This window comes from Tarenaya hassleriana, unplaced genomic scaffold (assembly GCF_000463585.1).
Source record: "Tarenaya hassleriana unplaced genomic scaffold, ASM46358v1 Cleome5, whole genome shotgun sequence".
Taxonomy (NCBI): domain Eukaryota; kingdom Viridiplantae; phylum Streptophyta; class Magnoliopsida; order Brassicales; family Cleomaceae; genus Tarenaya; species Tarenaya hassleriana.
Window position 1 is genome coordinate 3,852,158 of NW_010967707.1, and position 26,789 is coordinate 3,878,946.

Below are 26,789 nucleotides of genomic sequence, written 5' to 3' on the forward strand. Positions count from 1 at the left end.
GCAAATTCCTTAAATGCTATTGTTTGTATTTGTATTTGTATTTGTCGTCTATGGTGTTAATTATGTATCTTTTAATCATATTTTCGATTTAATTTGTTTCTATTCGATTTCGTCTTTGATTAAAAATGATTATTTTTAAAACATTTCCTTTTATATCTTTTAAACCCATGTAATATAGTTTTTAGAAATTATATATAATTAATGGGTATATAAAAAATTACATTAATATATATATATATATATATATATATAATCACGTATTATTTTGGTGGTCTAATTTGAACCGGTGGCCATGAAGACGTTGTAGCCACCACACGCATGGGCTTTGGAGAAAAGGACAAACCAAAACTAATTAATTAAATTTTAATTGTTGTTTAATTGTGGTTAGTGGTTACTAATAGAGCTATTAAATTCATAAAAATCCACGCGAACCTCCACCTCTCACCCCTTGCAGTTCACGTGACTCATTTCAGAGTTTTAGACTTACAGGCCGAAAGCACCTTCAAGATATTTTTTTATATATATATTAATATAATATATATGTGTGTGTGTGTGTGAGAGAGAGAGAGAGAAGAAAAAAGATAATATCTAGAGTATATTATTTTTTAATAAAGAATTATAAACACACACTCTAAATTATCAAAAGCGGAAAAAAATCTCTTTAAATGGAAAAGAGGTTGAGAAAGGCGTTCGGTTTCGGTAATATTTTTAAAAATATTGGAAACCGGTTTTAAAAAAATATCTGTCTCATTTATAGTACATGGGTTTTAACAACAAAAATATAATTTAATTTCAGGCTCATCAAAACCAAAAAACCAAATACAAGTAATTATAACAAAATCAAAACGTTTAAAGTTGAAAATTGAAAATTTATATTAAGAATAGAACTAAATTAATTTCTCGTACCGAGAAAAAATCGAACCTAATTGGGTTTTATGAATTAAAAAAAAGGACGAAATTCAAACAAAAATTGGAGAATTTATGTGATGGGAAAAAATGTAAAAAAAAAAAGAAAAGGGAAAAAAGGAATGGAGCGAAAAATGTGGGGCCAAATTGGAAGAGAGAGAAGCTCTTATGTGTCATTATATACGCGCCCTCGATCCCGCCTTTCGAATTACGGGCCGACCATCAAAGTTGAGAGAGATAGATATTGGGGGAGAGAGAGAGAGAGAGAGAGAGAGAGAGAGAGAGAGAGAGGGAGAGAGAGAATCTTATGTGTCATTATATACGCGCCCTCGATCCCGCCTTTCGAATTACGGGCCGACCATCAAAGTTGAGAGAGATAGATATTGGGGGAGAGAGAGAGAGAGAGAGAGAGAGAGAGAGAGAGAGAGTGGGAGAGAGAGAATCAGATTCTCTTGGATTGAGAGATTCTTCGGCGGAGCTGTCGAAGGGCTCATCGTCGTCTTCCTCATTCCGTCTCTCTTCCTCAAGCTCAAGGTCCGTAATCATGCTCTTCCATTTCTCTGTCTCAATCTCTGTGTTTGTTTGGATTTTCTGGTTGTTTTTTGTGCTTGTTTATTTTCCATTCCGTATTTCGCCTCCCGTCCTGTTTTTTGTATGCCGCATTCTGATGTCGAATAGATTCCGCATCTGTTGTTCATGGATCTGTCACTATTTATGTTCTGTGTTTCTCGATCTAGTCTTTGATCTTCGCCATTGTGTTTCTGGTGGAGAAATCTTATGCAATGTCGATGCAGCCTCTGACGATCCCATTTCGTTAACATCTGGAGATTTTTAATTTCATAAAATCAAAACCGATCGGGAGATTTTAAAAACAAATGTAAGATTCGTTTTAGGGTCCCAAAAACCTGACTGATTCTTGGAAATCACATGAGATTTGCGTTCTCTCGAAGTTGGGGAAATTTTCAGAATTCATTACCTCGAAGATATTTTGTTTGGGTACCTTTTCCTTATTAAAATAATTATATTTATTTATTTTCTTTGAATATATAAATTCAACAAAACACACCAACATCTCTTTTTATATAATTTATGGTTCTCTTTTGCGGCAACCTTTCAGATCTGAGCATGATATTGAAACATTAATTAACCATCTATTGCAGTTTTTTAAAGGAAGAAACTTACTCTTATTGTTGAATTCTCATGTCGGTGGCGCTGAATTTGGCGTAGCTTTGACTGATTCCAAGCCTAAATGCACCAAACCCCCTTTTCATTTCCATGCACTCAAATTGGATTTCGTTTTCTAAAAATAGTCCGATATTTAATCGTTGTTTTAATTAATTATTCTGTAGATCTGCGAGTTTCGTACTTGATTGCTTTGGTACTTGTGGTGACAAATGCCTAAATTTCAATGACCCGTCTTAACTTGTCATCGTAATCATCAAGAAATTAATACCCTTTCGGTAATCGTTCCTATAGAATTCATAGATATATTTAAATAAGGTTTATAAGGCTAATCTGAATCCGGTACATGAATCTGGAGGCAAAAGGGTTGTTGAAAATAAAAGCCAAAAAAAAAACGAAAAGAATCGTGGAAAATAGGCAGACAAGGTTAGCTTTTTTTACTTTTTAATATAATTTTTTAAAGTTGTTTAGTATTTTGCTTTTCTTAACGTTGCCCACTTGCTGTTGAGCAGTGTAATGAATTCGTGATTGTGATGGTTCCTGTAGATCTGTAGAGTTAAAGTTTGCCAAAATTGACCACCACTTGACATAAAACAATTGTGGTCTTGACTTATCATCGTATTTGCCATTGTCATCCCTTGAGGTTATTTTTCTTGGTATCGAATGTAACTCTGCCTGTTGGTTGGTTTATCTAGTTCGGTTTCGCCTTTGGGTGCAGGGACCACCGTCTAGTGAACTGCAACCATTGATTCATTCATGCTTTCTCTTGTGTTTTGTCAAACCTTTTCGTTGGGTTTTCTCCTTCAAGGCTGCTACTTTGTCTTAGCTTTCTTTATTCTGAATGAGAAGTTGAGCCAGTAGTCGGGTTTACTCGTTGTTTACCGTGTTTTCAATGCCCTTTCTAAGGCTTTGCATGCGTATCCTTGAACTTTCATGTCTCAGATCTATGTTTTTGGGTATGTTTTTATTTCATGAATTGTGCTTACAAGTTACAATAATGTATAATGTATGAGAGTGCAAGGTCGTGGAGATTCTGTCCTATTAATACTCGTTGTTGTTGTTGTGCATTCATTCCCTGTTCGGTTCTGATGTTTATTACTTAGAAACTTTCTCTTCCGGTTTGCAGAAAGATGGGTGCTGGTGGTAGAATGCAAGTTCCTCCTTCCTCCAAGAAGTCGGAATCCAATGCCCTGAAACGGGTTCCATGCGCAAAACCGCCCTTCTCTCTTGGAGATCTCAAGAAAGCCATCCCCCCTCACTGTTTCAAGCGCTCTATCCCTCGCTCTTTCTCCTACCTTATCACCGACCTCATCATAATCTATTGCTTCTATTACATTGCCACCAACTACTTCTCTCTCCTCCCTCAACCTCTCTCGTATCTAGCCTGGCCGCTCTACTGGGCCTGTCAGGGCTGTGTAATGACCGGTGTCTGGGTCATAGCCCACGAGTGTGGCCACCACGCTTTCAGCGATTACCAGTGGCTCGACGATACGGTTGGCCTCATCTTCCATTCCCTCCTCCTCGTTCCGTACTTCTCCTGGAAATACAGTCACCGTCGTCACCACTCCAACACGGGTTCCCTTGACAAGGACGAGGTGTTTGTCCCCAAGCAGAAATCCGCCATCAGATGGTATTCCAAGTACCTAAACAACCCTCTTGGCCGTGTCATGACCCTTACCATCCAGCTCGTCCTCGGATGGCCTCTCTACCTGATGTTCAACGTCTCGGGCAGACCGTACGAACGATTCGCGTGCCATTTCGACCCTAACGGCCCGATCTACTCCGACCGAGAACGCCTCCAGATTTACGTCTCAGATGCCGGGATCCTCGCCGTTTGCTATGCCCTTTACCGCATCTCGGCCGCAAAGGGGTTGGCGTGGATGCTCTGCTATTACGGAGTTCCTCTCCTCGTGGTTAACGGGTTCCTCGTCCTGATCACTTACCTTCAGCACACTCACCCGGCCTTGCCTCACTATGACTCGTCCGAGTGGGACTGGTTCAGAGGGGCTCTAGCCACAGTGGACCGGGATTACGGGATCTTGAACAAGGTCTTCCATAACATTACGGACACTCACGTGGCTCACCATCTCTTCTCGACGATGCCGCATTATCACGCGATGGAAGCTACAAAGGCGATAAAGCCGATTCTCGGGGAGTATTACCAGTTCGACGGGATGCCGGTCTATAAGGCGATGTGGAGAGAGGCGAAGGAGTGCATTTACGTTGAGCCCGATGAGAGTGGCGAGAAGAAGGGTGTTTTCTGGTACAACAATAAGCTATGAAGGACAGGTCACGGTGGAAGTGAAGTAACAGAAGAAACAGAGAGTGGTATCTTGTTCCTTCTCCTTAGTTTGTGTCCGAGAAACATTTAAGCAGTTTGGAATAATCTTTTTCTTCTTTTTTTTCGGACTTAGCTAAAAATGTGTCTTCTCGTCGGTAGTGTTTGGCGTCGTCGTTGCTGTCGTTGGAATGTGACTTGTGGGTGTTGTTGTGTAATGGAAAAAAGTTTCAAGCTTTACGATTGAAACTTTAAACATTATAATATATGATATTATATGCTCACAAAATCTTACAAATTTGTGATATGATTAATTACCCCGTACATTTGTCGCAAAAAAAAAATGCTAATAGATATAAAACTATATAATATATTATGCATGGTACGGTTTAACCGACCCAGAGACGATGCACATATAAAAGATACACGTAGATATCATATCACAGCGGCCGTCAAGCTTCTGCTGGTGCATGGGCAACGCAATGATGATGGGAATTCAAACTGAACAAATAGGACCCAAGACTGATTGAAAATTACAAAAAATACTACTTAGATTTAACAATATTTACACAAAATGATCAATGATTTTATAAACTTCCAATGATTAGGCTCTCGGATTAATATTTTTCGCCCTCGTCTTCACCTAATCCACGAAATTGAACAAAAATGCCATTGGAAAAACTTTGGAATGGTGAAAATATGCAAAGACAACAACTTTAGTATATTCAAACTTGGTAAATGACAAGAGTTTAAAAGTGGATTTAATGATAAATAATAATCTCTTATACGATTATAAAAAATATAAAAAAAAAAGCCAAATCCATAAAGATAGCACAACTCTAGGTTCCATTTTCATTGTTTTGATTTGAGGGGAGAAAAATTAAAACAAAACAAGCGATTCCTCTGTCCATTGGCTTACACATAAACAGCGGAAAACACCAAAAGCAAAGGGCACAATATGGAAACCGAAGAAACAGAACGAACAAGAAGAAAAAAAAAATGCATTCTTTTCTTTTTAGGTACATCTCTCTTTCACAATACCTTTTGCCAATTTTGTCTAGAAGCATTTCCTGTGGACGATGGACGGTCCTGATTCGTCGTACTCAGCCTTCGCTATCCACATCTACGGTTCACAATACGCATATATCGTTTAAGACCCTAAAACCCGAAACAACGAGAAGGGCAACAGATTCAACCGAAGATCGAGTAGAAAAACACGGTTACCTGTTGGAATGTGCTGAGGGATGCGAGAATGGATCCACCGATCCAGACACTGTACTTCCTCTCGGGCGGGGCAACGACCTTAATCTTCATGCTGCTGGGAGCCAAAGCAGTGATTTCCTTGCTCATCCTGTCAGCGATACCCGGGAACATGGTGGTACCACCGCTTAGGACAATGTTCCCGTATAGATCCTTCCTGATATCGACGTCACATTTCATGATGGAGTTGTATGTTGTCTCGTGAATACCGGCTGCTTCCATTCCGATGAAGGACGGTTGGAAGAGGACTTCTGGGCATCGGAATCTCTCGGCACCAATCGTGATGACCTGCCCGTCAGGTAGCTCATAGCTCTTCTCGACTGCTGAGCCCGTCTTTGATGTCTCCATTTCTTGCTCGTAGTCGAGAGCTATGTAAGCGAGTTTCTCTTTCATGTCCCTTACGATTTCACGCTCGGCCGTGGTGGTGAAAGAGTAACCACGCTCGGTCAAGATCTTCATGAGGTAATCAGTGAGGTCACGACCTGCTAAGTCCAGACGGAGAATGGCATGCGGAAGTGCATATCCTTCATAGATGGGAACAGTGTGACTCACACCATCTCCAGAGTCCAAGACAATACCTGGAAAAACAATACAAGAGACCAACATGAACATTGTAATCAACTTCACTCCTAGTTCATGAACTTATGTAAGGCCAACATAAATGAACAAAAGTTTCTTTTCAGACATGACAACAGTAACCATCTGCTTCTCTTCAAAATGATTACAGCAAAAGTTTGGTAATGTTTCTGCTCAATCTAAAGTATGGCAGAGAGATGGGCAAGTCCCGTTAAATGTTCAGCGAATCAGCTTCTCCATTAGTTAAACCTATATGTGTAAGTGTAAGATCCAATTTCAAGCTTAATATGCATAGCCAAGGCTTAGATTGTCACAGATGCTTACCAGTTGTACGGCCACTGGCATAGAGGGAAAGGACAGCCTGAATAGCGACGTACATAGCGGGAGTGTTGAAGGTCTCGAACATAATTTGGGTCATTTTCTCACGGTTAGCTTTCGGGTTGAGAGGAGCCTCGGTGAGAAGAACAGGATGTTCTTCTGGCGCAACACGAAGCTCATTGTAGAAAGTGTGATGCCAAATCTTCTCCATGTCGTCCCAGTTGCTAACGATACCGTGCTCAATCGGGTATTTCAATGTCAAGATACCTCTCTTTGACTGAGCCTCGTCACCGACATATGCATCTTTTTGGCCCATACCAACCATCACACCAGTGTGGCGAGGACGACCAACAATGCTGGGGAAAACAGCTCTCGGGGCATCATCTCCAGCGAATCCAGCCTAAAATCCGGACATAATGTTACAAGGATTCTTACTTATCGCAGTCATAAACAACCGGGGAAGAGAAAAACGTGGCAGCATTCGTATCAATGATAAAAGCTCCCACTAGTCGGTGTCCGCATGGTAAACAAATATGAATATATTACCTTGACCATTCCGGTTCCATTGTCGCAGACAAGGGGCTGAATGTCCTCGGCTTCTGCCATTTTCTATCCCTGCAATAAGTTTCGACATATTATTTAAGTAGGAAAATTTTCAGAAACCAAATTGCAGTACCCAAAAAACAGCATAAATGACAACCCAGCAATAAAGAATCAATTTCGACAATAAATTTACTTGCATTGTTCGAAGATCATTCACAGACAACAGCATTTTACAGACAAAGAAACAAGAACATGAACAGTTTCAACCCTCATCTTACAATTTTATCGACGAACAGATCAATCAATCCTCAAATCCCAATGAATGCACTGCATTTATGTTCCTGATTCGACTTTCACTTTGGAACCAAAAATGGAGGAGATCAAATTTCAAAACAAATTCAAGTCTCACAATAGATCTAACAATGTAAGGCGAACATCTACAGCACTCTTGAACAACCATTGCAACGAAGATGCAAATCTGAACGCATGAAACCTAAAGATCTGAGAAGAAATGATACCAGAACGTTTCGAACGAGGACCGGATCGAAACAGAACGACATTATCCACGACAAAATATCAATTCAAACAAAAAGGACAGAAAAATTCATTGAATCAACGAGACCGAGGCAAACTGATTCAATTCAAATCCGCAGAAAGAACATCTAACAACGACCGATCTCGGGGAAGCACACACTCTGGAGAAGAAATGGCGATAGATTGAAAGAAAAAAGAAATCACCTTTTTTTCCTGGAATTCGTGGGAATCTCCGATACCTCTCCGATTACGAGTGAATTCGGAAGGGACGGGAGAAAAAAAAAAAGAACGAAGAAAATAATGTGTGGAGAGCAAATGAACAGAATCTGAACCTCGGAGATGGAACTCAAGAAGAGAAGGATGCCATATTCGATTTTTGGGAAGATCTCAGCCGTCCATGCTGAATCTCTGATCCCTGGACCCCACGACGAGTCACGTTAATGGTGGAAACAGCTGGCTCTGATGTTCAATTCACGAAACTGTCCCCCTCTTAGACTTGGAAAGACGAAATTGACCTTACGCAGTTGGAAATTTAGTTCGGGCTTGAAAGGCCTTAAATCGTGGGCCGGACAATATTGGTGAGAGGTAAAATTATCAGACTAACCGAAAAAACCATCAAGTAATTTATTCGGAAAATTTTGTTATTGAAAATTTATTATAAAGATAAGTCGACTGTAATTTTGAAACCAAAAAAAAAATTTAATTAGATAACTTATTAAAAAATACCTGCTATTTTAAATTTATTACAAAAATCCATTAGATTTTAATTTTACACAAAACCATATTTTTATTTTACTTTAAAAATATATATTCTCTCTTTATATAACTCATTTATATTAAAATGATATACTATATAATATTTTATTTACTAATTTAAAAAAAAATAAAATGCTTAGTTTGAAACGTCTCAAATACTAATATTATAAAATATACTCCCTCCGTTTCAAAATATTTGTAGTTTTAGTTTATTTTCCATGTTTCAAAATATTTGTCATTCTACATTTCCAAGATAGTTTTTTACAATAGTTTCCAATTTTATCCCTCCCAAATTCTAATAAATTATTAGTGATAACATTATTTTTATCATTAAATAAGGTTACATGTGTCTTTTTTCTCTTTTCTTAAAAAATGTGAAAAATCCTAAAACTACAATTAATCTGAAACGGAGGGAGTAGTTAATTTTAAATATACATTGATAGTTTTGAGATTTACAGTATTTTTTTCAACTCTTACTTACATTCTAAAGCAAAATCAAAATAAATTAAGAAAGAGGATAATAATTAACATGGTAAATCAGCTTTTAATATGGTGGGCTCAAACGGAAGATTTTATCATTGACTAATTATTTATTTATTGAGTTTTTCAATCAAATCCAAAATAAATAACTGTCCGATGTCAAATCAGCCATTATGGTCGTTGCGAAAAATAAATCTTTATTTTACCGGCAGACCAAAATTATCATATGAATGTTTTCTGTTAAATGGTTACATAATAATTTCGTATACGTAATTAAGAATTAGATTGCTTTAATTTTAACAGCAATTGATGCGTTGGCTGGAGACGCTATTGGAAACGCAGACGCAGCGACTGCGATTGCGATTTCCTTTAAAAGAAATACCATGGTTTGAAGATTAGGGAATAATTTATTGATTTAAATAAATTGAACAGGAAAAACACATAAAATAGAAATCACTATTTCTGCCATCCCTTACTTCAACCATAATCTTTTATATATATATATATATATATATATTCAAAAATAACTTGGAAAGCAAAATTTTTAAATACGAAAAATCTATTAAAAAAAATGAAAAACGACAAAAGAGGGAAGAGGCAACCAAGCAAAATCCAATCACATCTAATTATGAATTTCCTAACATAGGGACCATGCAAAATTCGCCCGTTAGCTTGTAGTATTAACTCGTTAATTATTGGATATTGTTGTTGTTACCATTATTATCGTCGATATAACAATAATAATTTAATAACAATAGCAATCGTCATAATTGCTGTTATAATTACCATGAGAGATACTCGAGTGGATGCTATCACACTGCTTCTACATTCATCCTTTTTAAAACATCGGATACTTTTGCGATTTTAGACTAGTAAAATAATTAAGTAAAAATATATAGACAAATTTTTATGTCTATGAAATGATATTAAACATTTCGAAAAATAGGAAGAATTTGACTATAATGATGAAAAAATATTTTCAACTATATTAAAAATACCAAATTAGCAGGTTTTATTTTTTATTTAGAAAAATATTAATGTTAATTTTGTGATAATTAAGTATATAAACCTTGATTATATATGCACCTTTTTTTATTATAAATGTATCTTTTCATGGATTAAAAAGATGGATGAATTAAATTCATGAATGTTTTTGTGCGAAATTCCTAATAATTTGATAAAGAATCTTAATCACGATTTAACAATAATAGCAAAAATGTTTGAACAAAGGAGGAACGGCGACAATAGAGAATGAAATTAAGCTTACATTATAAGAAAAGGAACAAATTAAAGAAGAAGATCCAATGTACAAATGATTGTCGGAGTGAAGTTTGTCTGCTTGAGAGAGGGACAAAAGTGGAGCCCACTTGCTTAATTGGCTGTTGACTCTGACAAATTAATTCCCATGATTACTCTCTCACGCTCCGCTCACGTGACTATCTCCCTCCCCTCACGTGCAATTGCTTTCTTGTAATTGCAATTCAAACTTTTAGAATGTTTTTTTTTTAAAGAAAACTTTGATATACATGTCCAAATATTGTGATATTGTACCCAAAATACGTGAGTTGAATTTGATATTACATTTTTAAAAAGCATCATAAAATTATAGGCCAGCCATCTTCAATATATTGGATAAATATTATAATATATAAAACAGATTAAAATAAATAATTTTCATCATATTCTATAAATATTTAGATACATTAGATCCAAATTTTTAATAAAATTACTTATTTAGTAATATTTTGATTCAAATAATTTATGAAAATATATATAAAAAATAAACCATATATATTGTTCGCATTTTAAGGTTTTATCTTATAAAAAGTTATTTTAGTTATTTCTTTAAACAATTAATATTGAAGAATTATTTTTTTTTTTTGTAATGGTTTAAATTTTATTCTAGACAATCAAAATTGATAGCCTAGTCATTTCTAAAAATTGTAGTGATTTTATTATTGTTTTCAAGTTTTATAAATTTACCAAAATAAATATGTTACCTTTCTAGCTAAAGATTTTTTTGGTTAGTTTTAATTAACTAAAAAATAAATTTTAAATTTTTCTGATTTTTTATATTTATTGGTAAATTAACGTTTTAAACACGTATATATAATAAATATTATAAAATTCAATCAAACTTTTAAAAAGTTTAAAAAATTTAGTTCTTTATATATATATATATATGAGTTTATCTATCCGAACTCATTTTCGTTTTTAATTTTTTATCGTATCTAAATTTTATATAATTTTTTTAGTTTGAACCTTGTAAATGAAAATATCATTATCATTTTCTTTCAACAAACGAAAAATATTTGTGTATAAAGATGACTATTATATAATTTTTATAGTTTATATTAGATAAATAAAAATAAAGATCAGAGAAAAGTGGGTTACAGAGAATATAAATTACAAAAAAGAAAAGTAATAAAGAGAGAGAAAGATTGGAGGTCAAAATCCGAAGAGAGAGAGTAAAATGGAATTCAATTATTGCAATGATCCCCAAAGCATTGACAACCTTCTTCCCCCTCGACACATCCTTCTCCCCACGCGCGTGGGTCCACTCTCCCACCCTCCTCCACGTGTCACGCTATCATAAATATAAATTATTCCAAATTAGAAAATTATCATAATACCATTAGAAACGAAAATATAAATCATTTTAACAAGAAAATATATTCTCTAACAAAAATATAATATAAATTATTTTAAGAAAAAATTATTATTATGTATAGTAAATTTTTAAAAAACCCATAGAATATTTGATTTGTAAATTTGAATTCAAATCCGAATTTGATAACCATATAATTTGGATCTATTTTAAAACAAAATAATAAAGAAATTATGAATTTTCTTTTATTAATCATTAAAAACATAGAAAACTATAATTCTCCGATATCTATAACTTTTTCGAATGCAAGTTGACACCAAAAAAAAAATGGACATTTGATAATAATTGTAAAAAAAAAAAAAAACCCTAAACTTATAATAGAGACTGTACTCATGATGTTTGGTAAGAAGGCCATGAATCAGTTTCGCTTGGACCGTCATCATGGCAATGACACACTTTGCGCTTGTAACAGTTTGGTCAAAGTTAAGAAAAATAAGATGAAAATATATAATATATATAAAAATATTAAATGTATATTAGTAGTCATCGTTTTCACATATTGTTCCCATCATCAGCATAATTAATCATGATGTTTTTGTGGGCCCTTTAATTCGGTAAGTGTTACAGCATAATTATTCAAGCATCATTTCCTCCCAATGTAATTAAATATTTTAATCATAGGGTTGAATTGATTCAGTCACGCCGTTTCTCAATTGACACTTGTGGAAATAATTGCTCCTATACGCAATTTCCGGGAATAATTAAAATTTAAAATGTTTCATAACATTAAAAAAAAACATGGTAATTTATATGTAGACTCTCCTTTCCATTTTTTCGATTCGATTATTTAAAAATATATTAGATCTAATCAAAACATTTAAAATAAATTCTATCTAAAAATTAATTAAATATAAATTTTCAATTAATGCAAATCGTTGGAAGTTTATTTAAAATAAATATTCTTTTAATAAAAAACGAATAGAAAACAAACTAAACTATAACTGCATAAAAATACATAATTTTTTTATAAAATAAAGTCAAATATTCAAAACCCATCGTTTCCATTGGCAGTTAATACAATTAACGTGCGACCAAAAATTATCGTTGATCAGTCAAACTTTAGGTCTCCGGTGATTTTCAACCAAATATTACTGGTCGTCATATCGGAATTCTCCATTTTTAAAGAATTCATTGAATACAAAGAATTATACAAATTTCTACTTATTCTACTACTTGGGATTATTTTAATTATTCATAATTACAGTATTTTTTAAATTAAATCTGAGGTCATAGCACATTCAAATCCCGCAAATTAATTAATAGGGTACAGATGTTACAAACTTAGAATTCAAATGGACTAAGAACATTTCCGCTTGGTCTCATGTCATGCAGCATATATAACTTTCAAAACCATTTCGTTCTCACTTTTGTGTTGTTCAATTATATAATATCTAATGGGAGAATTACATATAAAAAAACATTAAACTTGTTAATTTAGATCATATTGACATTTAGATTATAGTATAATACATTTGAATTATAACTGTTATTGTTTCATTTAGCAACTGAATATACTCTTTTATGGGGTTTCCCCTGAAATAATTAGTAGTGCAATTTCATTCCAATTTTTTTCATTATTTTTTTTTCAAAATTGAAGTCTGCACATATGATTTAATTTTCCTAAAATATCGTAGTTTTATCAAAAAAATATAATTTATAGCAACGCGCATAGAGGTACGAACGGGCGCTCGCACACACAAGGAACCGATGCCTCGAATCAAAATCGATCTCGTGTATGAAACGGTGTACGTATATCGGTATCCATAAGCATTCACGTGCGTTTGTCAATCAGTATGAGTCGGTCCATCTTTATATATATATATATATATATATATATATATATCCGTTTCAATTCAACCCCCCCAAAAAAAACATAATTAACTTTATATTTAAAAAAAATACCTCAAACAGTTGCAAGAAAATATAGAGTTGGCATCTCTTCAAGTTTACATTAAAACCACCATCCCACAAGAAATTCCACTGCCCTCTCTCTCTCTCTCTCATTCCTCTTGTTCTTCTTCGTTCTTCGTTCTCTAAGACATGGAACTGGCGTTGTCTCTTGGAGACAGTACAAAAAAACCGTTCCCGTTTCTTGTCAAGCCGTCGACGTCGACGATCAATGCTTCGTCGTCGTCATCTTCTGACAAGGATCTTGGGTTTTGCATGGGCTTAGATGCGGGTTTTGGTCGGAGATCGTCATCTTCGTCGGAGGAGGAGAAAACGACTCCCAAATTTTCTGATAGATTTAGGGTTTCTTCCCCAGATCCGCCATTGAAGCTTGATCTCCGTCCTTTCACTCCGATTCCTCCTTACGACCACCTTCCCTTTCCTTGGCTCCCCGAAAACGGTACGGATCGATTTTTTTTGGGCGTGTTTTTGGAATAACGAGGTTTAATCTCCGGCCCTGAACTATGTAAACCTAGGAATTTATCATCTTGCTTTCCGAGAAAGAAGGTGAAAAACGAAACGGAAAATTTCTTACCCTTTTCTTAATCTATTTTTAGGGTTTTCTGGATCGCTAATTGATTCTAAGGAATTTGAAGTATTTTTTAAGAAAGTTTTACGAAATCTTTTCCATTTGCTTTTTGAACATTTGACTCTTTACCAAGGCTGCACCAAGAAAACCGAATGGTTTTGATCACATTCACACGTAAAAAAGTCGGAGTCTTGAAAATACTGCAAGTGAAACCGATGGAACTTTTTCTCAGGCGGACAGTACAGAGGAAGAAGACAAGACACAAACAGGCTCTCCACGACAGCGGCGGCGGGGGAAGAGGAGGCGGTGCCTTCGCCGCCGCATAGCGTGACCTCATCGATCCGTTTGGATTTCGGGATCATGGGCCACGGCAAAAGGGATGAGATGGAGAGATCGGCTTCGAGAGCGAGTGACGACGAGGAAAACGGGTCGGCTCGGAAGAAGTTAAGGTTGTCTAAAGAACAGTCTGCTTTTCTTGAGGAGAGCTTCAAAGAACACAATACCCTTAATCCCGTGAGTTGATCTTTCTTCTCTATATGTGAATTTGTAGATTGTATCGTATACGTATGCTATACGTACATGCAAAAGCGCGTATGATATACGCATGTTGGTGTATGGTTGCTTATACCTCGGTCAAAGATAGAAAGAAGAAGTAAAGGGAAACTAACACTAATGGCATTGAAACCTTTTGTGAAATGCCCAAAATTGGGTTATAATCGAACAGAACATATCTGAACCCCTTGACCGGTTGATATTTTCCACGTGTTGATCAAATGTCATTTTTGTTTTATGTTTTCAACATATATATATATATATATATATATATATATACATACGTTATTAAGCATCTTGTTTTGTAATGTATATTCATAAAAAAAAAACATTGCAGAAGCAGAAGCTTGCTTTGGCAAAGCAGTTGAATCTTCGTCCTCGCCAAGTTGAAGTCTGGTTTCAGAACAGAAGAGCCAGGTTAGATACATTCATATACATACATATATATATAGTTATATACACGTTATTTCACAAAAGTCAAAAGACAAACCGTACTTTCACATCTTTTCCACATAAAGAGAATGATATGCCCCAAGTTTGTTGTCCTTTTCTATCGTGCGTCTATGAAGCTATATATATACATATATATACTTGTTTATTTCTAATGAGTGTGTGTGTATATATATGTATGTATATGCGTATAGGACGAAGTTGAAGCAAACGGAGGTGGATTGCGAATACCTAAAAAGATGTTGTGAGACACTAACCGAAGAAAACCGGAGACTACAAAAGGAACTCCAAGAACTGAGAGCCTTGAAGACTTCGAGACCTTTCTACATGCAGCTTCCCGCCACCACGCTCACCATGTGCCCTTCTTGCGAGCGCGTGGCCACCACCGCTCCGCCGCCGTCCACCGTCTCCGGGAAAAACTCCGGCATTGCCACGTCATCATGCCCGGCTAAGGCCCACGCCGACTGATGATGAGAGCCTTGAACGACGACGTTAATAGAGTGTGATTTGTGAAGTGAGTGAGTGAGTGATACTGTTAGAAATCAATTTAAAGAAAGAGGTATATATTCGTGAGTATATTTATTTTTTATTTATTGAAGGGAGAATTGGGATCTCTCCAGATATTCCCGTCTTGTTAATTAGGGTTTAATCCGGTTATTAGCCGGTTCTCCTTGTTGGATAATTGGACCGGCCGGTCAAAACAAAGTTTGGGGGAGAGTTGGAGAAATGAGTGTTAGCCATTTTTTCAGCCCACTCATGGTGCTGATGATGAAAGGAGAAAAAGAAGAAAAAGAAATTCCAGCTTTTAATGTTTTTATGGCTACAAAAAAGAAAATCTACCAAAACAATGAGATACCATAAATCTGTAATTCTCTATTGATTGAAATTTTCTTATTACTCAATTTTATTATTCTTTTAATAATAATTTATTTTTAAATAACATGTGTACAATATATTTTTTTCTCAAAATAGGAAAACTTTAATTCAATATTATGCACATAATATGTAAGTGAATTTGTACAGTTATACATGGCCTTAGTAATTAGTCAAACAACAATAACCATTTTACTTGGGATTTACTCTTCCTCTCGTCTCGGACAGTGTGTGCTTCAGACATTTTCGGTTTTCTTCCACATGCAACCCAGAGGTGGGAAAAAAACCCAGAATTTCGGCCACCTCTATATATATATATATAACTATTTATGTGTGTGTGTATATATATATAAAAAGTTACATACAACAGATTGGTGTTGTATTATTTGAGAGGAAAAAACGTTATTTATTTTTAATAAATTTTATTGTAATTATTATTATTTGAAAGAAGGCAAACATCCATGTGACATCTTGACATCGCAACCGACCGAAGAAGCCCCATAAATATTTATATAATTATTTGTGCTTTTCCGGATTTTAAAAGTAAAAATTCCAACAGAATTATATTGTCGGGTATCCATAAATCCAATGCTCATAATATATGATGTCGAAATAACCAAGTTATTACTCTTCCGCAACTTTTTTTTATTTTATTTATTTATAAAAAAAGCGTTTACAAGTTTAGTAACTTTTTTTTTTAAATTTTACCATACATTTCAATGACAACGAAATCGGGAATCTGTAAATCTCTATTTCTTTCTTTTTCCTCTATATAATATAATATAATAATAATAATATGATCACAGCCGTTCCACGTCCGCAAACGCGATAATTTTGCGTTTGCGATTGACCACGATCTGTGTTTTTGGAGAATTGCTGTGATAGCTCCGTATCCAATCAAGAACAAAAATGTGGATTGATACAAGCCCCAAAAAATTCATACCCTTCAAGGTTTTCTTCGTGTATTTTCGAGTTTGTCGAGTTTTACGAGCAATTCGGCGTAGAGGATCTCGTTCCACGAGTCGGGGACTCCCGGGAGGCACCAGTGGCTGCAGTCTTGGTACCTCAACGGCGATCTCCGCTCTTCTTCCGACAGTTTTTGCTTCCGGTAGATCGACGGGTGACCGTCCTTCCTATAATCCGACATTCTCGTGATGTTCAGATACGTTACCGACGTTTTCATACCCTTCAGAACTCTCTCGAGGACCTGCATTTTCGGCGGGTATGGCGTTAAGTACGTCTGGTTCTTGATCGGTTCCGTCTCGCTATCGCACGCCCCTCCCGAATTCCATTGTCCGCCGCTGAAAATGAACGAACCCCGGCCTCGGATTTTAGGACGGGTTTCAATGATACAAATGGAGAAAGCGGATAGGTTTTGTTTCACCTGAAATGTGATGCAGAGTAACCGCGGAAGAAGACGAGCGACTTGTTCGGATTCACGTTCTTATCGACCCATCGGGACCATGTCGTTAAGGCTTTCCGGAAAGCTTCCAAGACGTTGAGTTCGTCGTAAACATGACTGCCCTCTTGATAATAGTCCTCCCTACCAGACAATGACAAAGCTACATGAGTGAGTTCCAATCTTTCAGTTTTTATATGGCATTCAATTCGATTATGGTTACGTGTTATTCGATTCGGATCGGTTCGGTTTATACGTAACTGAACCGAGCGCACAAAAGCGACCACGGCCTGAGGCATGGGATTGAGAGATTACCCTTTTGACGTTTTCTCGTGAGTCCACCAGTGTCCGGTGTTAAAGACGATGATATCCGCTCCTTTGTATTGGTCGGAAGATCTCCCGACCAAATCCAGCCGTAGAGTCTCCTTCTTCGTCCCGTTCTTGTCCACGACCTCCCATTCTTGGACCAAGAATGGCGAAACATAGAACTCGACCGTGCAGTTGTAGTCCTGTACACGAATCAAAACCAAATCCCGAAATCAAAACCCGAAAACCGATCGATGATGATTCCGTATAAAGACTCGGACGCCTACTCTGAACACGAATGAGTAGTCGGCTTCTCCCCGGAAATGATGCCTTCCATTGGCCTCAAAGACATTGCTCTGATCTTTCACTGATCCTCTAAGGATGCAAACCAGAGATTCCCACATGTTCCGATTCAACGAATCGCCGACGAACACGAGCCTTCTCCCTCTGATCATCTCTAGCAAATGAGATCCATTTAACCTGATCATACACACACAGAGACAGAGATTCAGATCCGCAAAACCATGTAATGATCACACAGAACTGGAGAGAACTTTCATGGAAAAGTTCAAAGCAGATGTGTTTGTAATGCAAGGAAACTGTAAAGAAACGATCCGGTTACGCACCTTGGCAAATCACATTTCTTAGGCTTCCACCTCAGTTTCTGAAAATCCTTGTCGGGTCTTCCGTTGAGGATGCAATTGAACTGTTCGTCGATCAAATTACATGAACCGGGTTTGTAGAGTGGATAAGACTCGTCTTTTACCCACTCTCCATCAAAGAAATCGCAATTCTTCAGAGAATCCTTCCATCTAACGATCTCTTCTTTCACCAACGAGCCCGAATCACTGCTCTTATTGCTCTGTTTCTCCGGCGGAGCAGCCGTCACGGCTGATTTCGGCGGCGGAACTGCTGTCTGGTTTGTCTTGGAAGCTTGTTCTTTGCCCGAATTCGGAGCAATAACCGTCCCGTTCTTCGGATTGGACGGTGTTTCCCTTGTTTGATCACTCCATGAATGATTACTCGATCCGTTCAGCGATTTATCGGTGCTGTTTTTAGCAACTGGGTTTGTCTGGTTTGTGGCCAGGGATCCAAAGGTTGAATTTTTAGCAACTGGGCCAAGGTTGTCTGTGTCGGGTGATTGCAATGTCTCGTTCTTAGGAACAGAGCCGGCGAAACTAGAGGTGGTAGACGAGAAATTGCCGTTTTTAGCAATAGGGTCTGAGAAATTCGATCCGGGTCTTGAAGAAATCGCACCACTGGATCGATTACTTGGCTGCGACCAAGTAGCATTAGGGAACGCGTAAGAGAAAATCGAGGAGAATTGAGATCTGTATCTGCCGGCGGCGGAAGAACCACCGCCATCTCCGCCGTGTGGGTCGCCGGAGGAGAAGATGTTAGCGAACCATGGAGAAGAAGTGTTCCGAGACGGGCTGAAAGCTAAGAAAACGGTGAAGGCGACAAAGGCGAGGACGGAGACGTAGGCGAAAGCTGAGGCCTTTCTGGGTTTGACGGCAGCGAGGAGGCTCTTTATGTCGGCGGAGGAGGCGGTGGTTGCTCCTCCGCCGCCGTGGACGGGCATGTACTTGACGGAATCCGACGCCATTCACGACGACGGAGATTTCTGTGAGGGAGTTTTTGTGTGGCGCGGAGGATTCTCTCTCTCTCTCTAGAAGTAGATGTAACTGCGAACTTGGTGTGTGTGAGTGTTTTAGAGAGCGAAGGAATATTTCTAGAGAGAGAAAACAGTCGTCGTCTAACGACATCGCGAGACTCTTTAGAGACAAGTCTTAGATAAAGTGACATCGTCAGGGTTTATAACTCACCCTTCGTTTTCTACTAAATTACGTTAATGCCACTGGGAGTATTTGTCGGCGGGAATGTAGAAAGCTGTTTCCTTTTATATTTTGAATAAAAAACGGAAGAGTTCCCTTTCCTTCGTTGAGAAGGGTCCACTACTAAACAGAGCTCCTAATTAATTAATTAATACTTAATTGTTATTTCTATGATTTATTAAAATTTTCAGATATTTTTTTAATAACGGGGAGGTTCACCTGGACCTTAGATCCAATTTATATACCATGGATCCGGAAGCAGCCTTTCAAATGCACATAACCACCCTTCACCCCCTATCCCATGGCTCGAATATGAGACGGATAGGCATCCGTACTACCCTCTCAGACAAGTTACACCACTTCGGCGACGACTTCATGGAAGAGATCGGTCAACCAGAGGTGATTTTTATGGGTTTGACGGCGGCGAGGAGGCTCCTCGCCGACATAAAGACGAAAGTTTTAGCTTAATGACGTGCAATGTTTGTAATACTTGGGGAAATTCCCCTCCGAATTTTATGGTCTGATCGTAACGATTGGGAGCTTATAAAAAATAGCTAAATATGGCCAAAATATATACATATATATATATGAAGTAGAATGTGTACCTAAGAGGCAAATTTATCAAGTATAAAGAACAGTAATGCAATACATATAAGATTGTTTATATACTGTCACAATACAACTTTTTGGGTGTATATATATATACACACCCAAGAAACAAAGGATTATTCGGGAGGATTGCATGTTCCAAATCACGAAACAGATCAAAAGAGTGAAAAACTATGCATAGAGCAAAAGACCATTTCTCTCCAAAATTTCTCGCCCAACCAAACAGGGACGTCCATGTCTGTTTGTGTGTACGTTGTCTTTAACTATGCCCCCTACAGCAGAGAAGATCGTTCCATCTCCTAAGTTCACCGAAACTCGGAAATCTCGTAGACGCGAGCAGTGCAGTCGAGGGCAGCCGAAACGAGGAAATCCGCACCAGAGGTGGTGGAGATGGACTGGACGGCCTCGTGGTGGCCATGGAAGGTTTTGACGCAGTTTCCTGCAAGGCTGTCCCACACGCGTACTGTCCCGTCCGTGCAGCCCGTGGCTATGTACTTTGATGTTCCGATCCATGCCAGACATGCCACCCCTTCCTGCAAAATTTCACATTTCCTTTGCTTAGAGTTTTAACTTTAATCTCTCTTTGCGTGTGAAGAGAATTAGAGAAATGATTATGCATAATACCTCATGCTCGCAGATGAATCTGGGAGTGGAGTGCTGGAGATCCCATATTACGAGTTTCTTGTCCATTCCCCCGGTCGCAGCCATAGGGACAGTGGCCGACCTACAGCGATGTTACAAGTACTGACCATTTATAGTTACGTGTATGTGCCGCTGTATGTGCTTTTATGCATATACGTATATACAGTAAAGGGTCAAAGTGGCGAAGCTTACTACCCTGGTGAAAACTTCACACATTCAACCGAATCCGTATGAGAAGACAGGGAGCTCACCACCTGTTGGTTCGTTTATTTCATAAGAAAGTTAAATGAGTCAGTGGGATGACGGTTGAGATAGAAACCACACAGAGACATATTTCGGAGACGGAAAAGAATTGGCATGACTGTTCCAACGTAGACAGTCGTGCTTGATGAATCTCGAGATTTCGTCTTATGTTAACACGAGTCTAACCAATGAGGAGGTCTGAAATGGCCAAAGCTGAAGACAAGAGTTTAGTAAGTCTGGACAGAAGAACGAACCTTCCCAGTAACCACGTTTACAATGTGAACAGAACCGTCTTTCGAGCCACTGAGAACAAGCGTTGAGTTCGAGTTTATATCCAAGCACGTTATCCCTTCCGTATGATACGGATGACCTGAACAAATGAAATCAGAGTTTCAAGTTTAGAGAAATCACACCTTTTGTATCCTACTTCTCCTGTGAACAAAGAAAATTTGAGAGAGAGAGAGAGATGGAAATTAGCTTACCTTTCACCACGTGTATACTTTCACAAGTCTTAGGGTTCCATATTATCAAACTTGCATCATCGGAACCAGTACACACTAGTTTACCTACAACACCCAAGAAGGCGGGGGCGGTTGGAAGACTCAAAACGGTTGCAAACGCCATAGAAGGGATTAATCGGTTAGGAAGAAATAGTATGAGTACCGTCAGGAGTGAAGTCACCGCAAGTGACACTTTGATTGTGACCGGAAAACATGTTAAGATAGGCACCTCTATCAGCATTCCACATCCACGTTGAACAATCTTCCGACCCAGCCAAGATGACGTGTCCTCTCGGATGCCACCTGACCCACTAAAAACATTCACCGTTGTAAATGTAAATATCTTTCATAGTTTCCGGCGTTCATTTTCAAGTATATCAGCAGGTATTCAGAGATTTTACTTCGATTCCACTGCCGGGACCATCAAGAACGCATTTCAAATTCCCCGACGATGCATCGCATATGTGAACGACACCATCAAGTCCTCCACAAGCAAGTAGCTGCCCATCGTAGCTAAAAGCTAAACAAGACACAGAGTCCTTATGGCCTGCAAGTGCAGAGGAATTATAAGTAACATACAACTGTAAAGACCAACAGACAGGACCAAAGAATGGGCGAGTAAAGTTTTCAATAAGGATTCTTTCTTGCAGTTATGAAAACAATGGTTGATGGAAGAAATCAAAACATGAAACAGAAGTCAACTGAGTTCCTGCCTGGAAGCTCAGCAGCCCAATCTCCATGGCCAATCCTCCATAGAAAGCCTTTGTCGTCACCACCTCCAGTTGCGACCAGTCTTGGGTCTGTCGGGCTACATGCCACCGTATAAAGCTCACCTGTAAACATTCTTTTAACACATCAAAGCCAATATCTGTAGCTGGTGGATTTTCTACAAAGCAATCAAACGAAAGGAAAGCTTACCGGTGTGACCGGTGAATGTGTGTATAGAATCATCGTTTTCATCTGCAAATATCGGATACACGAGGAGATAACCATATGCATAAAAGTTAAGGATCCTGGTGATAATCGTGGAGGGTAATTGGATAGGAGAAAATTGATATACCAAATTCTTCGTCATCATAATCGGCGTCTGGGAGATCTGCAGGCAGGAGAAGAGAGTAAGAACGCTGTGACAGAAGAACAGAGAGGAGGAGAGAAAAAAGAAAGGAAAGACCTTCGTCGTCGACATCGACTTCGTGGATGATGTCGGACTCATCAAGAAAAACCTCGCCTTGATCATCTTCCTCCACCGACTGATCAGCCATCTTCTTCCGATTGGAGGAGGGCGTGGGGGTCTCTGTCTAGGGTTTTGGATTGTCCCGGGCCGGGTTTTGTAAAGCTAAATCAGTCAGATATACCAAACCTGTCCCAATAATTTTTTTATCCGATACACCCAAAAAAAAATAAATATAACCCATTAAATTTTCTTCGAAAATATCATATTACTCTTAATAAAACCGTATAATTATAATTGTAACGTTGTAATTGATTCTAAATACAATTACAATTGATTTCAAATATAGTTGTAATTGATTCTAAATGAAGTGACAAAAAATATATCTAATTGTTTACAAGATCTTAGTTGTTATACGATCGTATGTTAGTTATATAACCGTCGTAATAAAATCGTAAAAAATACGAAGTAATAAAATCGTAAAAAATACGAAGGAAATGTTATTTCGAACTTTTTATCCACAAATGGTATAAAATTGAAAAAAAAAATTATTTTTTTTTTGTGTATCGCTGAAATTGTTGCGATATAGGTATAGATATATTTGAGTGATTTTCCCTTTTGTAAGCTCGTGACCAACTATATCGGATCAATTCGGTAATAACCAAATGGTAATTAAAGTAATTAAAATATTCAAATTTCAAAAGATAATATTAAAATTTTAAAGAAAGCTAACAAACAGTCGCTTTGGCCGAGTGGTTAAGGCGTGTGCCTGCTAAGTACATGGGGTTTCCCCGCGAGAGTTCGAATCTCTCAGGCGACGATAATTTTTCTTTTCTCTTTCTTTTTAAGAAAAATTTCATACGGATTTTTCATTTCGAATCTCTCTAGCGATAACGAAAACACAGGAGGATATAGTATACCCACAACTGAAATGAAAACTTTTGTTTGGAAGTGGGGATTTTGAATTTTACATATCCAGATACAGAAAAACGAGAAAAACACTCGAATAACCCTAAACCTTAAAAAGAGCATTTGTCTGTCTGGATTCTTAAAAAGAGCAAGTAACAAGTCCAAGCAGATATGCAAACAAGACAGCACCGTAAACGTAAACCTTACGCCATTTGCAGAACGAGATTAGGGTCTATGGGAAATGCACAGACGGTAAGAAACCGACAGCGTACATTTGAATTGTCTTTTTGTATGCAGTCTTGTGATGAACTAAAAGAACAGGTAACCCCTCAAGGAGATGATAATAATAATATTCACTCCGTCTGAATGGAAGTTCCTTTTCCTTGAGCTTCGGAGCCGGAAAAAAATCATATTCCAAACCCGAAAACCGCACGAATCCTATGGAAAATTAGATCCCTCCATCCTCTCTCGGTATTTTTCGCCACGGTCGCATTCCCGTATCTGCGTCAAGCAATCACCAAATGAATGCAAGCAACATGTTTTGCTCTCATAGGATGAGGAAGCACACAGAAAATGGATTAAGCTTATCCCTTTCGATCGAATTTGGAAGCTTAACTACAGAATTTAAGACCCTTTTCGTTCTAAATCAACAACACGGCCAAAAGGATGGGATTGAACTCGTGTACAGCTGTGAACTGTTCCAGCAGGAAAACATATTCAAGAACATGAAACATTTCGCCTATAATTCTGTTTACCTCAAAGGATGAAGCTAAAGGGATTAAGGGTACTAGATTTTTTCAGTTTCCTAACTTCTAACAAAGCATCACGCATGAAAGGTTATGCATTCACTAACACTAACCTGTCCTCTTCAGGGATATCGGTGTGAGTTAGCTTAACAACGGTGACCCCTGGTTCAGGCTCCTCGAAAGCCAGCTTCACCTGAAACATCAACAGTGGCAAATGCATTAACAATCGCACCAGTAAACAATTTCCACAATCGGTAGAAGAAACCCATTTCTCACCGTGGAATCAAGACCATCGGGCCAGCTTCCGAACCGCCATTTCTGAACTATGAGTTTGCCTTCTTCAAGCTCCAAATTCGTGCCAGTGACCGATCCGTCGAAGACACTGATCTGCCCACCAACTTCTCTGCTGATCTTGGCATTGCTCTGAGTGAAACCCTTCCACCGATTCTCATCCATGAGAATCTCGTATATATCCTTAGCTCTGCAATTGAATTTCTCAGTCAAAGTAATCGTCTTGAACCCCTTCTTATCTTCCTTCTTCTTCTTCTTCTTCTTCTCCTCCGCCGCCGCAGCTGTAACCACCGGAGAAGCTCCACCCTCCTGCTTCGCCGCCGCAGCTGCAGATTTCGGAGCCACCTTCTTCGCCTCTAGTTCGTCCTTGCACGGACCCCCTTTCGCCATGGCCTCAACATAAACCCTAACTTTCTCAAGAATCAAGGGCTTCCCCTTCGCCACCATCGCCTCCTTCAACGTCTTCCCGATCGGCCCTTCGTCCTTAACCGAGAACCTGATCTCCGGGTCCTCTCCGGCGTTCTCGTCGGCGATGTACGGCATCTCAACCAGCCCTTCGGCCTTCAATAGCGTCTTCCCTTCAGAATCCTTCGCCTCGCCTTCCCAGGACGCCGAGACGCTGAGCTCGTACCCAGGAATGATCTTCCCCTTCCGCACATTGACGTAGGCCTCTCCGTCGACCTTCTCGATCCGCTTGATGTTGAGGAAGAGGTTGCCTTCTCCGGCGAGGACGACGGCGCCGGAGAGATGCTTGTTGAAGAAGCTCCGGGACCATTCGAGACAGTTCGTCTCTGCCCAGTGCCAGTTATGGACGTTGGTCCCGTCGGGTCTGTCCTCCACGATCCATCGCTTGTCGCCTTCGCCGTACTTCGCCATTACGTAAATCGCGAATCTTCTTCTAGGTTTCGAAGAAGATAAATGGAAGCAGAAGAATTCGATTCGAATCGCTGAGATTCGGCTGAAGAAGAAGAAGATAATAGACGAAAACGAAGGATCTAGAGAAGTTCTGGGGGTTTTAACCCTAATAACCCACGTGGGTCGCAGCAATTTCAGGGTACACCACCGAAAAAAAAATTTTGCGACCTTATCACGACTAATATATAACTAATATACAACTAAAATAAGAATAGTTTATTAGTCGTAATAAATTATATATTAGTTATATATTAGTCGTAATAAGGTCGCAAATTTTTTTTTTTTTCGGTGGTGTACACTGAAATTGGTGCGACCCAAGTGGGTTATTTGAGTAATATTCCCAAGTTCTGGGAAATGAGAAAAAAGAAAAAGGGTAATTAATTAATTATTAATTAATTGAGGAGGCAATGAAGAAGTGTCTAGAAACTGGGGTTTCCCAATCTCCAATTTTAATTAAATGGAGTAAATATTACAAATTAGAAATTTAGAATGATATATTTTAACGTAGTAATAAGGGGAAAACGAATATTTTATTGGAAACAAGAAAAGGCGCCGGAAAACGGATCAAGATGGGCCTTTTTTTTTATAGATTTTATGGGCTTTTTTTTGTATTCTTTACCTGTAAATGTATTTCAAAAATATTTGAGACAGTTGTCTTCTACAATTTCAGAGCCGAAATATTAACGATATTCGAAAAATTATATTCTTTGGACGCTTTAATTTTATTATTATTATATATATAAACATACATATATATATATTCCAGATCCAAAATCCAAGAAATCTCGTTTTTAAAGATTAAATCTAAAATACTAAAACTAATTCATCTGCAATTAAACAAAAAATAGTTTTGAAAACCATTCAAAGGAACTATTCTGATATGAATACAATATACATACTGTTTTATTAATTTAAATTTTGGAAAATATATTTTTGTAAAAGAGATTTCTTAATAAAAAAAACTATTTTTTAATTTCTCAAGATATTTAATGTGTAAAAGTTTCAAGAGGTTTAGAATTTACAAAACAGACAAAAAAAAACAATGTGGAAAATCCGTTTGGGTTTTCGGACACTAGAACAAATGAAAGAGTGATGCAGTTTAAGTTTAGAGGGAGAGAGAATTGTTACATCATATGAGCATTTAACATGTTAAAGAGAAACGTACGAACTGGTCCTATTGGCAATAAAAGTGGCGTGGAGAAGAGTACTCTTTTTCAAACTCTTATTTTAATCATTCGTCAGTCCATTTATTTAAATGCCGACCTCCTCTCTCTCTCTCTCTATATATATATATATATATATATGTATACACATGTTTTTGGTTTTACCAAAAATCATTTTGACATTAACTTCCAAAAAGGGTGTCCAGTT

General features: G+C 37.8%; 6 protein-coding genes and 1 non-coding gene across 7 annotated transcripts; 3 read left to right on the top strand and 4 right to left on the bottom strand.

Moving 5' to 3' along the window:
• Positions 1 to 1,262: 1,262 nt before the first annotated feature.
• LOC104826770 (delta(12)-fatty-acid desaturase-like) lies at positions 1,263 to 4,632 on the top strand. The gene is made up of 2 exons (XM_010559645.1): positions 1,263 to 1,440; positions 3,215 to 4,632. Exon 2 carries the CDS (start codon positions 3,219 to 3,221, stop codon positions 4,368 to 4,370), a length of 1,152 nt encoding a protein of 383 aa, XP_010557947.1. The 5' UTR covers positions 1,263 to 1,440; positions 3,215 to 3,218; the 3' UTR covers positions 4,371 to 4,632.
• A 536-nt stretch (positions 4,633 to 5,168) lies between these two features.
• Positions 5,169 to 7,932, bottom strand: LOC104826771 (actin-1-like). The gene is made up of 5 exons (XM_010559646.2): positions 7,802 to 7,932; positions 7,067 to 7,135; positions 6,527 to 6,920; positions 5,591 to 6,204; positions 5,169 to 5,489 (listed from the first exon to the last, which is right to left on the bottom strand). Exons 2-5 carry the CDS (start codon positions 7,124 to 7,126, stop codon positions 5,424 to 5,426), a joined length of 1,134 nt encoding a protein of 377 aa, XP_010557948.1. The 5' UTR covers positions 7,127 to 7,135; positions 7,802 to 7,932; the 3' UTR covers positions 5,169 to 5,423.
• A 5,466-nt stretch (positions 7,933 to 13,398) lies between these two features.
• LOC104826772 (homeobox-leucine zipper protein HAT14) lies at positions 13,399 to 15,598 on the top strand. The gene is made up of 4 exons (XM_010559647.2): positions 13,399 to 13,848; positions 14,210 to 14,490; positions 14,867 to 14,946; positions 15,174 to 15,598. The coding sequence occupies exons 1-4, from the start codon at positions 13,542 to 13,544 to the stop codon at positions 15,445 to 15,447; spliced, it is 942 nt and encodes a 313-aa protein (XP_010557949.1). The 5' UTR covers positions 13,399 to 13,541; the 3' UTR covers positions 15,448 to 15,598.
• A 985-nt stretch (positions 15,599 to 16,583) lies between these two features.
• On the bottom strand, positions 16,584 to 19,306 carry LOC104826773 (protein trichome birefringence-like). Its single transcript, XM_010559648.1, has 5 exons — positions 18,184 to 19,306; positions 17,845 to 18,037; positions 17,567 to 17,760; positions 17,237 to 17,395; positions 16,584 to 17,153 (listed from the first exon to the last, which is right to left on the bottom strand). Exons 1-5 carry the CDS (start codon positions 19,161 to 19,163, stop codon positions 16,799 to 16,801), a joined length of 1,881 nt encoding a protein of 626 aa, XP_010557950.1. The 5' UTR covers positions 19,164 to 19,306; the 3' UTR covers positions 16,584 to 16,798.
• Positions 19,307 to 20,016: 710 nt separating this feature from the next.
• Positions 20,017 to 22,725, bottom strand: LOC104826775 (angio-associated migratory cell protein). Its single transcript, XM_010559650.2, has 11 exons — positions 22,558 to 22,725; positions 22,447 to 22,482; positions 22,305 to 22,346; positions 22,100 to 22,219; positions 21,788 to 21,933; positions 21,550 to 21,697; positions 21,369 to 21,452; positions 21,141 to 21,256; positions 20,839 to 20,897; positions 20,626 to 20,725; positions 20,017 to 20,534 (listed from the first exon to the last, which is right to left on the bottom strand). The coding sequence occupies exons 1-11, from the start codon at positions 22,646 to 22,648 to the stop codon at positions 20,307 to 20,309; spliced, it is 1,170 nt and encodes a 389-aa protein (XP_010557952.1). The 5' UTR covers positions 22,649 to 22,725; the 3' UTR covers positions 20,017 to 20,306.
• Positions 22,726 to 23,295: 570 nt separating this feature from the next.
• On the top strand, positions 23,296 to 23,377 carry TRNAS-GCU. Its single transcript has one exon. It is a non-coding gene; the product is annotated as a tRNA-Ser (tRNA).
• A 107-nt stretch (positions 23,378 to 23,484) lies between these two features.
• LOC104826776 (activator of 90 kDa heat shock protein ATPase homolog 1-like) lies at positions 23,485 to 25,498 on the bottom strand. The gene is made up of 3 exons (XM_010559651.2): positions 24,489 to 25,498; positions 24,326 to 24,405; positions 23,485 to 23,967 (listed from the first exon to the last, which is right to left on the bottom strand). The coding sequence occupies exons 1-3, from the start codon at positions 25,377 to 25,379 to the stop codon at positions 23,874 to 23,876; spliced, it is 1,065 nt and encodes a 354-aa protein (XP_010557953.1). The 5' UTR covers positions 25,380 to 25,498; the 3' UTR covers positions 23,485 to 23,873.
• Positions 25,499 to 26,789: the final 1,291 nt, after the last annotated feature.

Bases quoted from the DNA above. Each gene is read 5' to 3' on its own strand.
- LOC104826770 (XM_010559645.1), top strand. From the start codon at position 3,219: ATGGGTGCTGGTGGTAGAATGCAAGTTCCTCCTTCCTCCAAGAAGTCG.
- LOC104826771 (XM_010559646.2), bottom strand. From the start codon at position 7,126: ATGGCAGAAGCCGAGGACATTCAGCCCCTTGTCTGCGACAATGGAACC. The intron at 6,205-6,526 runs GTAAGCATCTGT...TTGTTTTTCCAG, and splicing joins TGCCAGTGGCCGTACAACTG to GTATTGTCTTGGACTCTGGA. The intron at 5,490-5,590 runs GTAACCGTGTTT...TGTGAACCGTAG, and splicing joins CCCTCAGCACATTCCAACAG to ATGTGGATAGCGAAGGCTGA.
- LOC104826772 (XM_010559647.2), top strand. From the start codon at position 13,542: ATGGAACTGGCGTTGTCTCTTGGAGACAGTACAAAAAAACCGTTCCCG. The intron at 14,491-14,866 runs GTGAGTTGATCT...AAAACATTGCAG, and splicing joins AACACAATACCCTTAATCCC to AAGCAGAAGCTTGCTTTGGC. The intron at 14,947-15,173 runs GTTAGATACATT...ATATGCGTATAG, and splicing joins TTTCAGAACAGAAGAGCCAG to GACGAAGTTGAAGCAAACGG.
- LOC104826773 (XM_010559648.1), bottom strand. From the start codon at position 19,163: ATGGCGTCGGATTCCGTCAAGTACATGCCCGTCCACGGCGGCGGAGGA. The intron at 17,761-17,844 runs GTAGGCGTCCGA...ATTCGTGTACAG, and splicing joins ACTACTCATTCGTGTTCAGA to GACTACAACTGCACGGTCGA. The intron at 17,154-17,236 runs GTGAAACAAAAC...GTTCATTTTCAG, and splicing joins TACTCTGCATCACATTTCAG to CGGCGGACAATGGAATTCGG.
- LOC104826775 (XM_010559650.2), bottom strand. From the start codon at position 22,648: ATGGCTGATCAGTCGGTGGAGGAAGATGATCAAGGCGAGGTTTTTCTT. The intron at 21,934-22,099 runs GCAGGAACTCAG...CTGCACTTGCAG, and splicing joins TTGGGCTGCTGAGCTTCCAG to GCCATAAGGACTCTGTGTCT. The intron at 20,535-20,625 runs GTATTATGCATA...GAAATTTTGCAG, and splicing joins GATTCATCTGCGAGCATGAG to GAAGGGGTGGCATGTCTGGC.
- LOC104826776 (XM_010559651.2), bottom strand. From the start codon at position 25,379: ATGGCGAAGTACGGCGAAGGCGACAAGCGATGGATCGTGGAGGACAGA. The intron at 24,406-24,488 runs GTGAGAAATGGG...TTGATGTTTCAG, and splicing joins CCGATGGTCTTGATTCCACG to GTGAAGCTGGCTTTCGAGGA. The intron at 23,968-24,325 runs GTTAGTGTTAGT...TGCTTGACGCAG, and splicing joins GATATCCCTGAAGAGGACAG to ATACGGGAATGCGACCGTGG.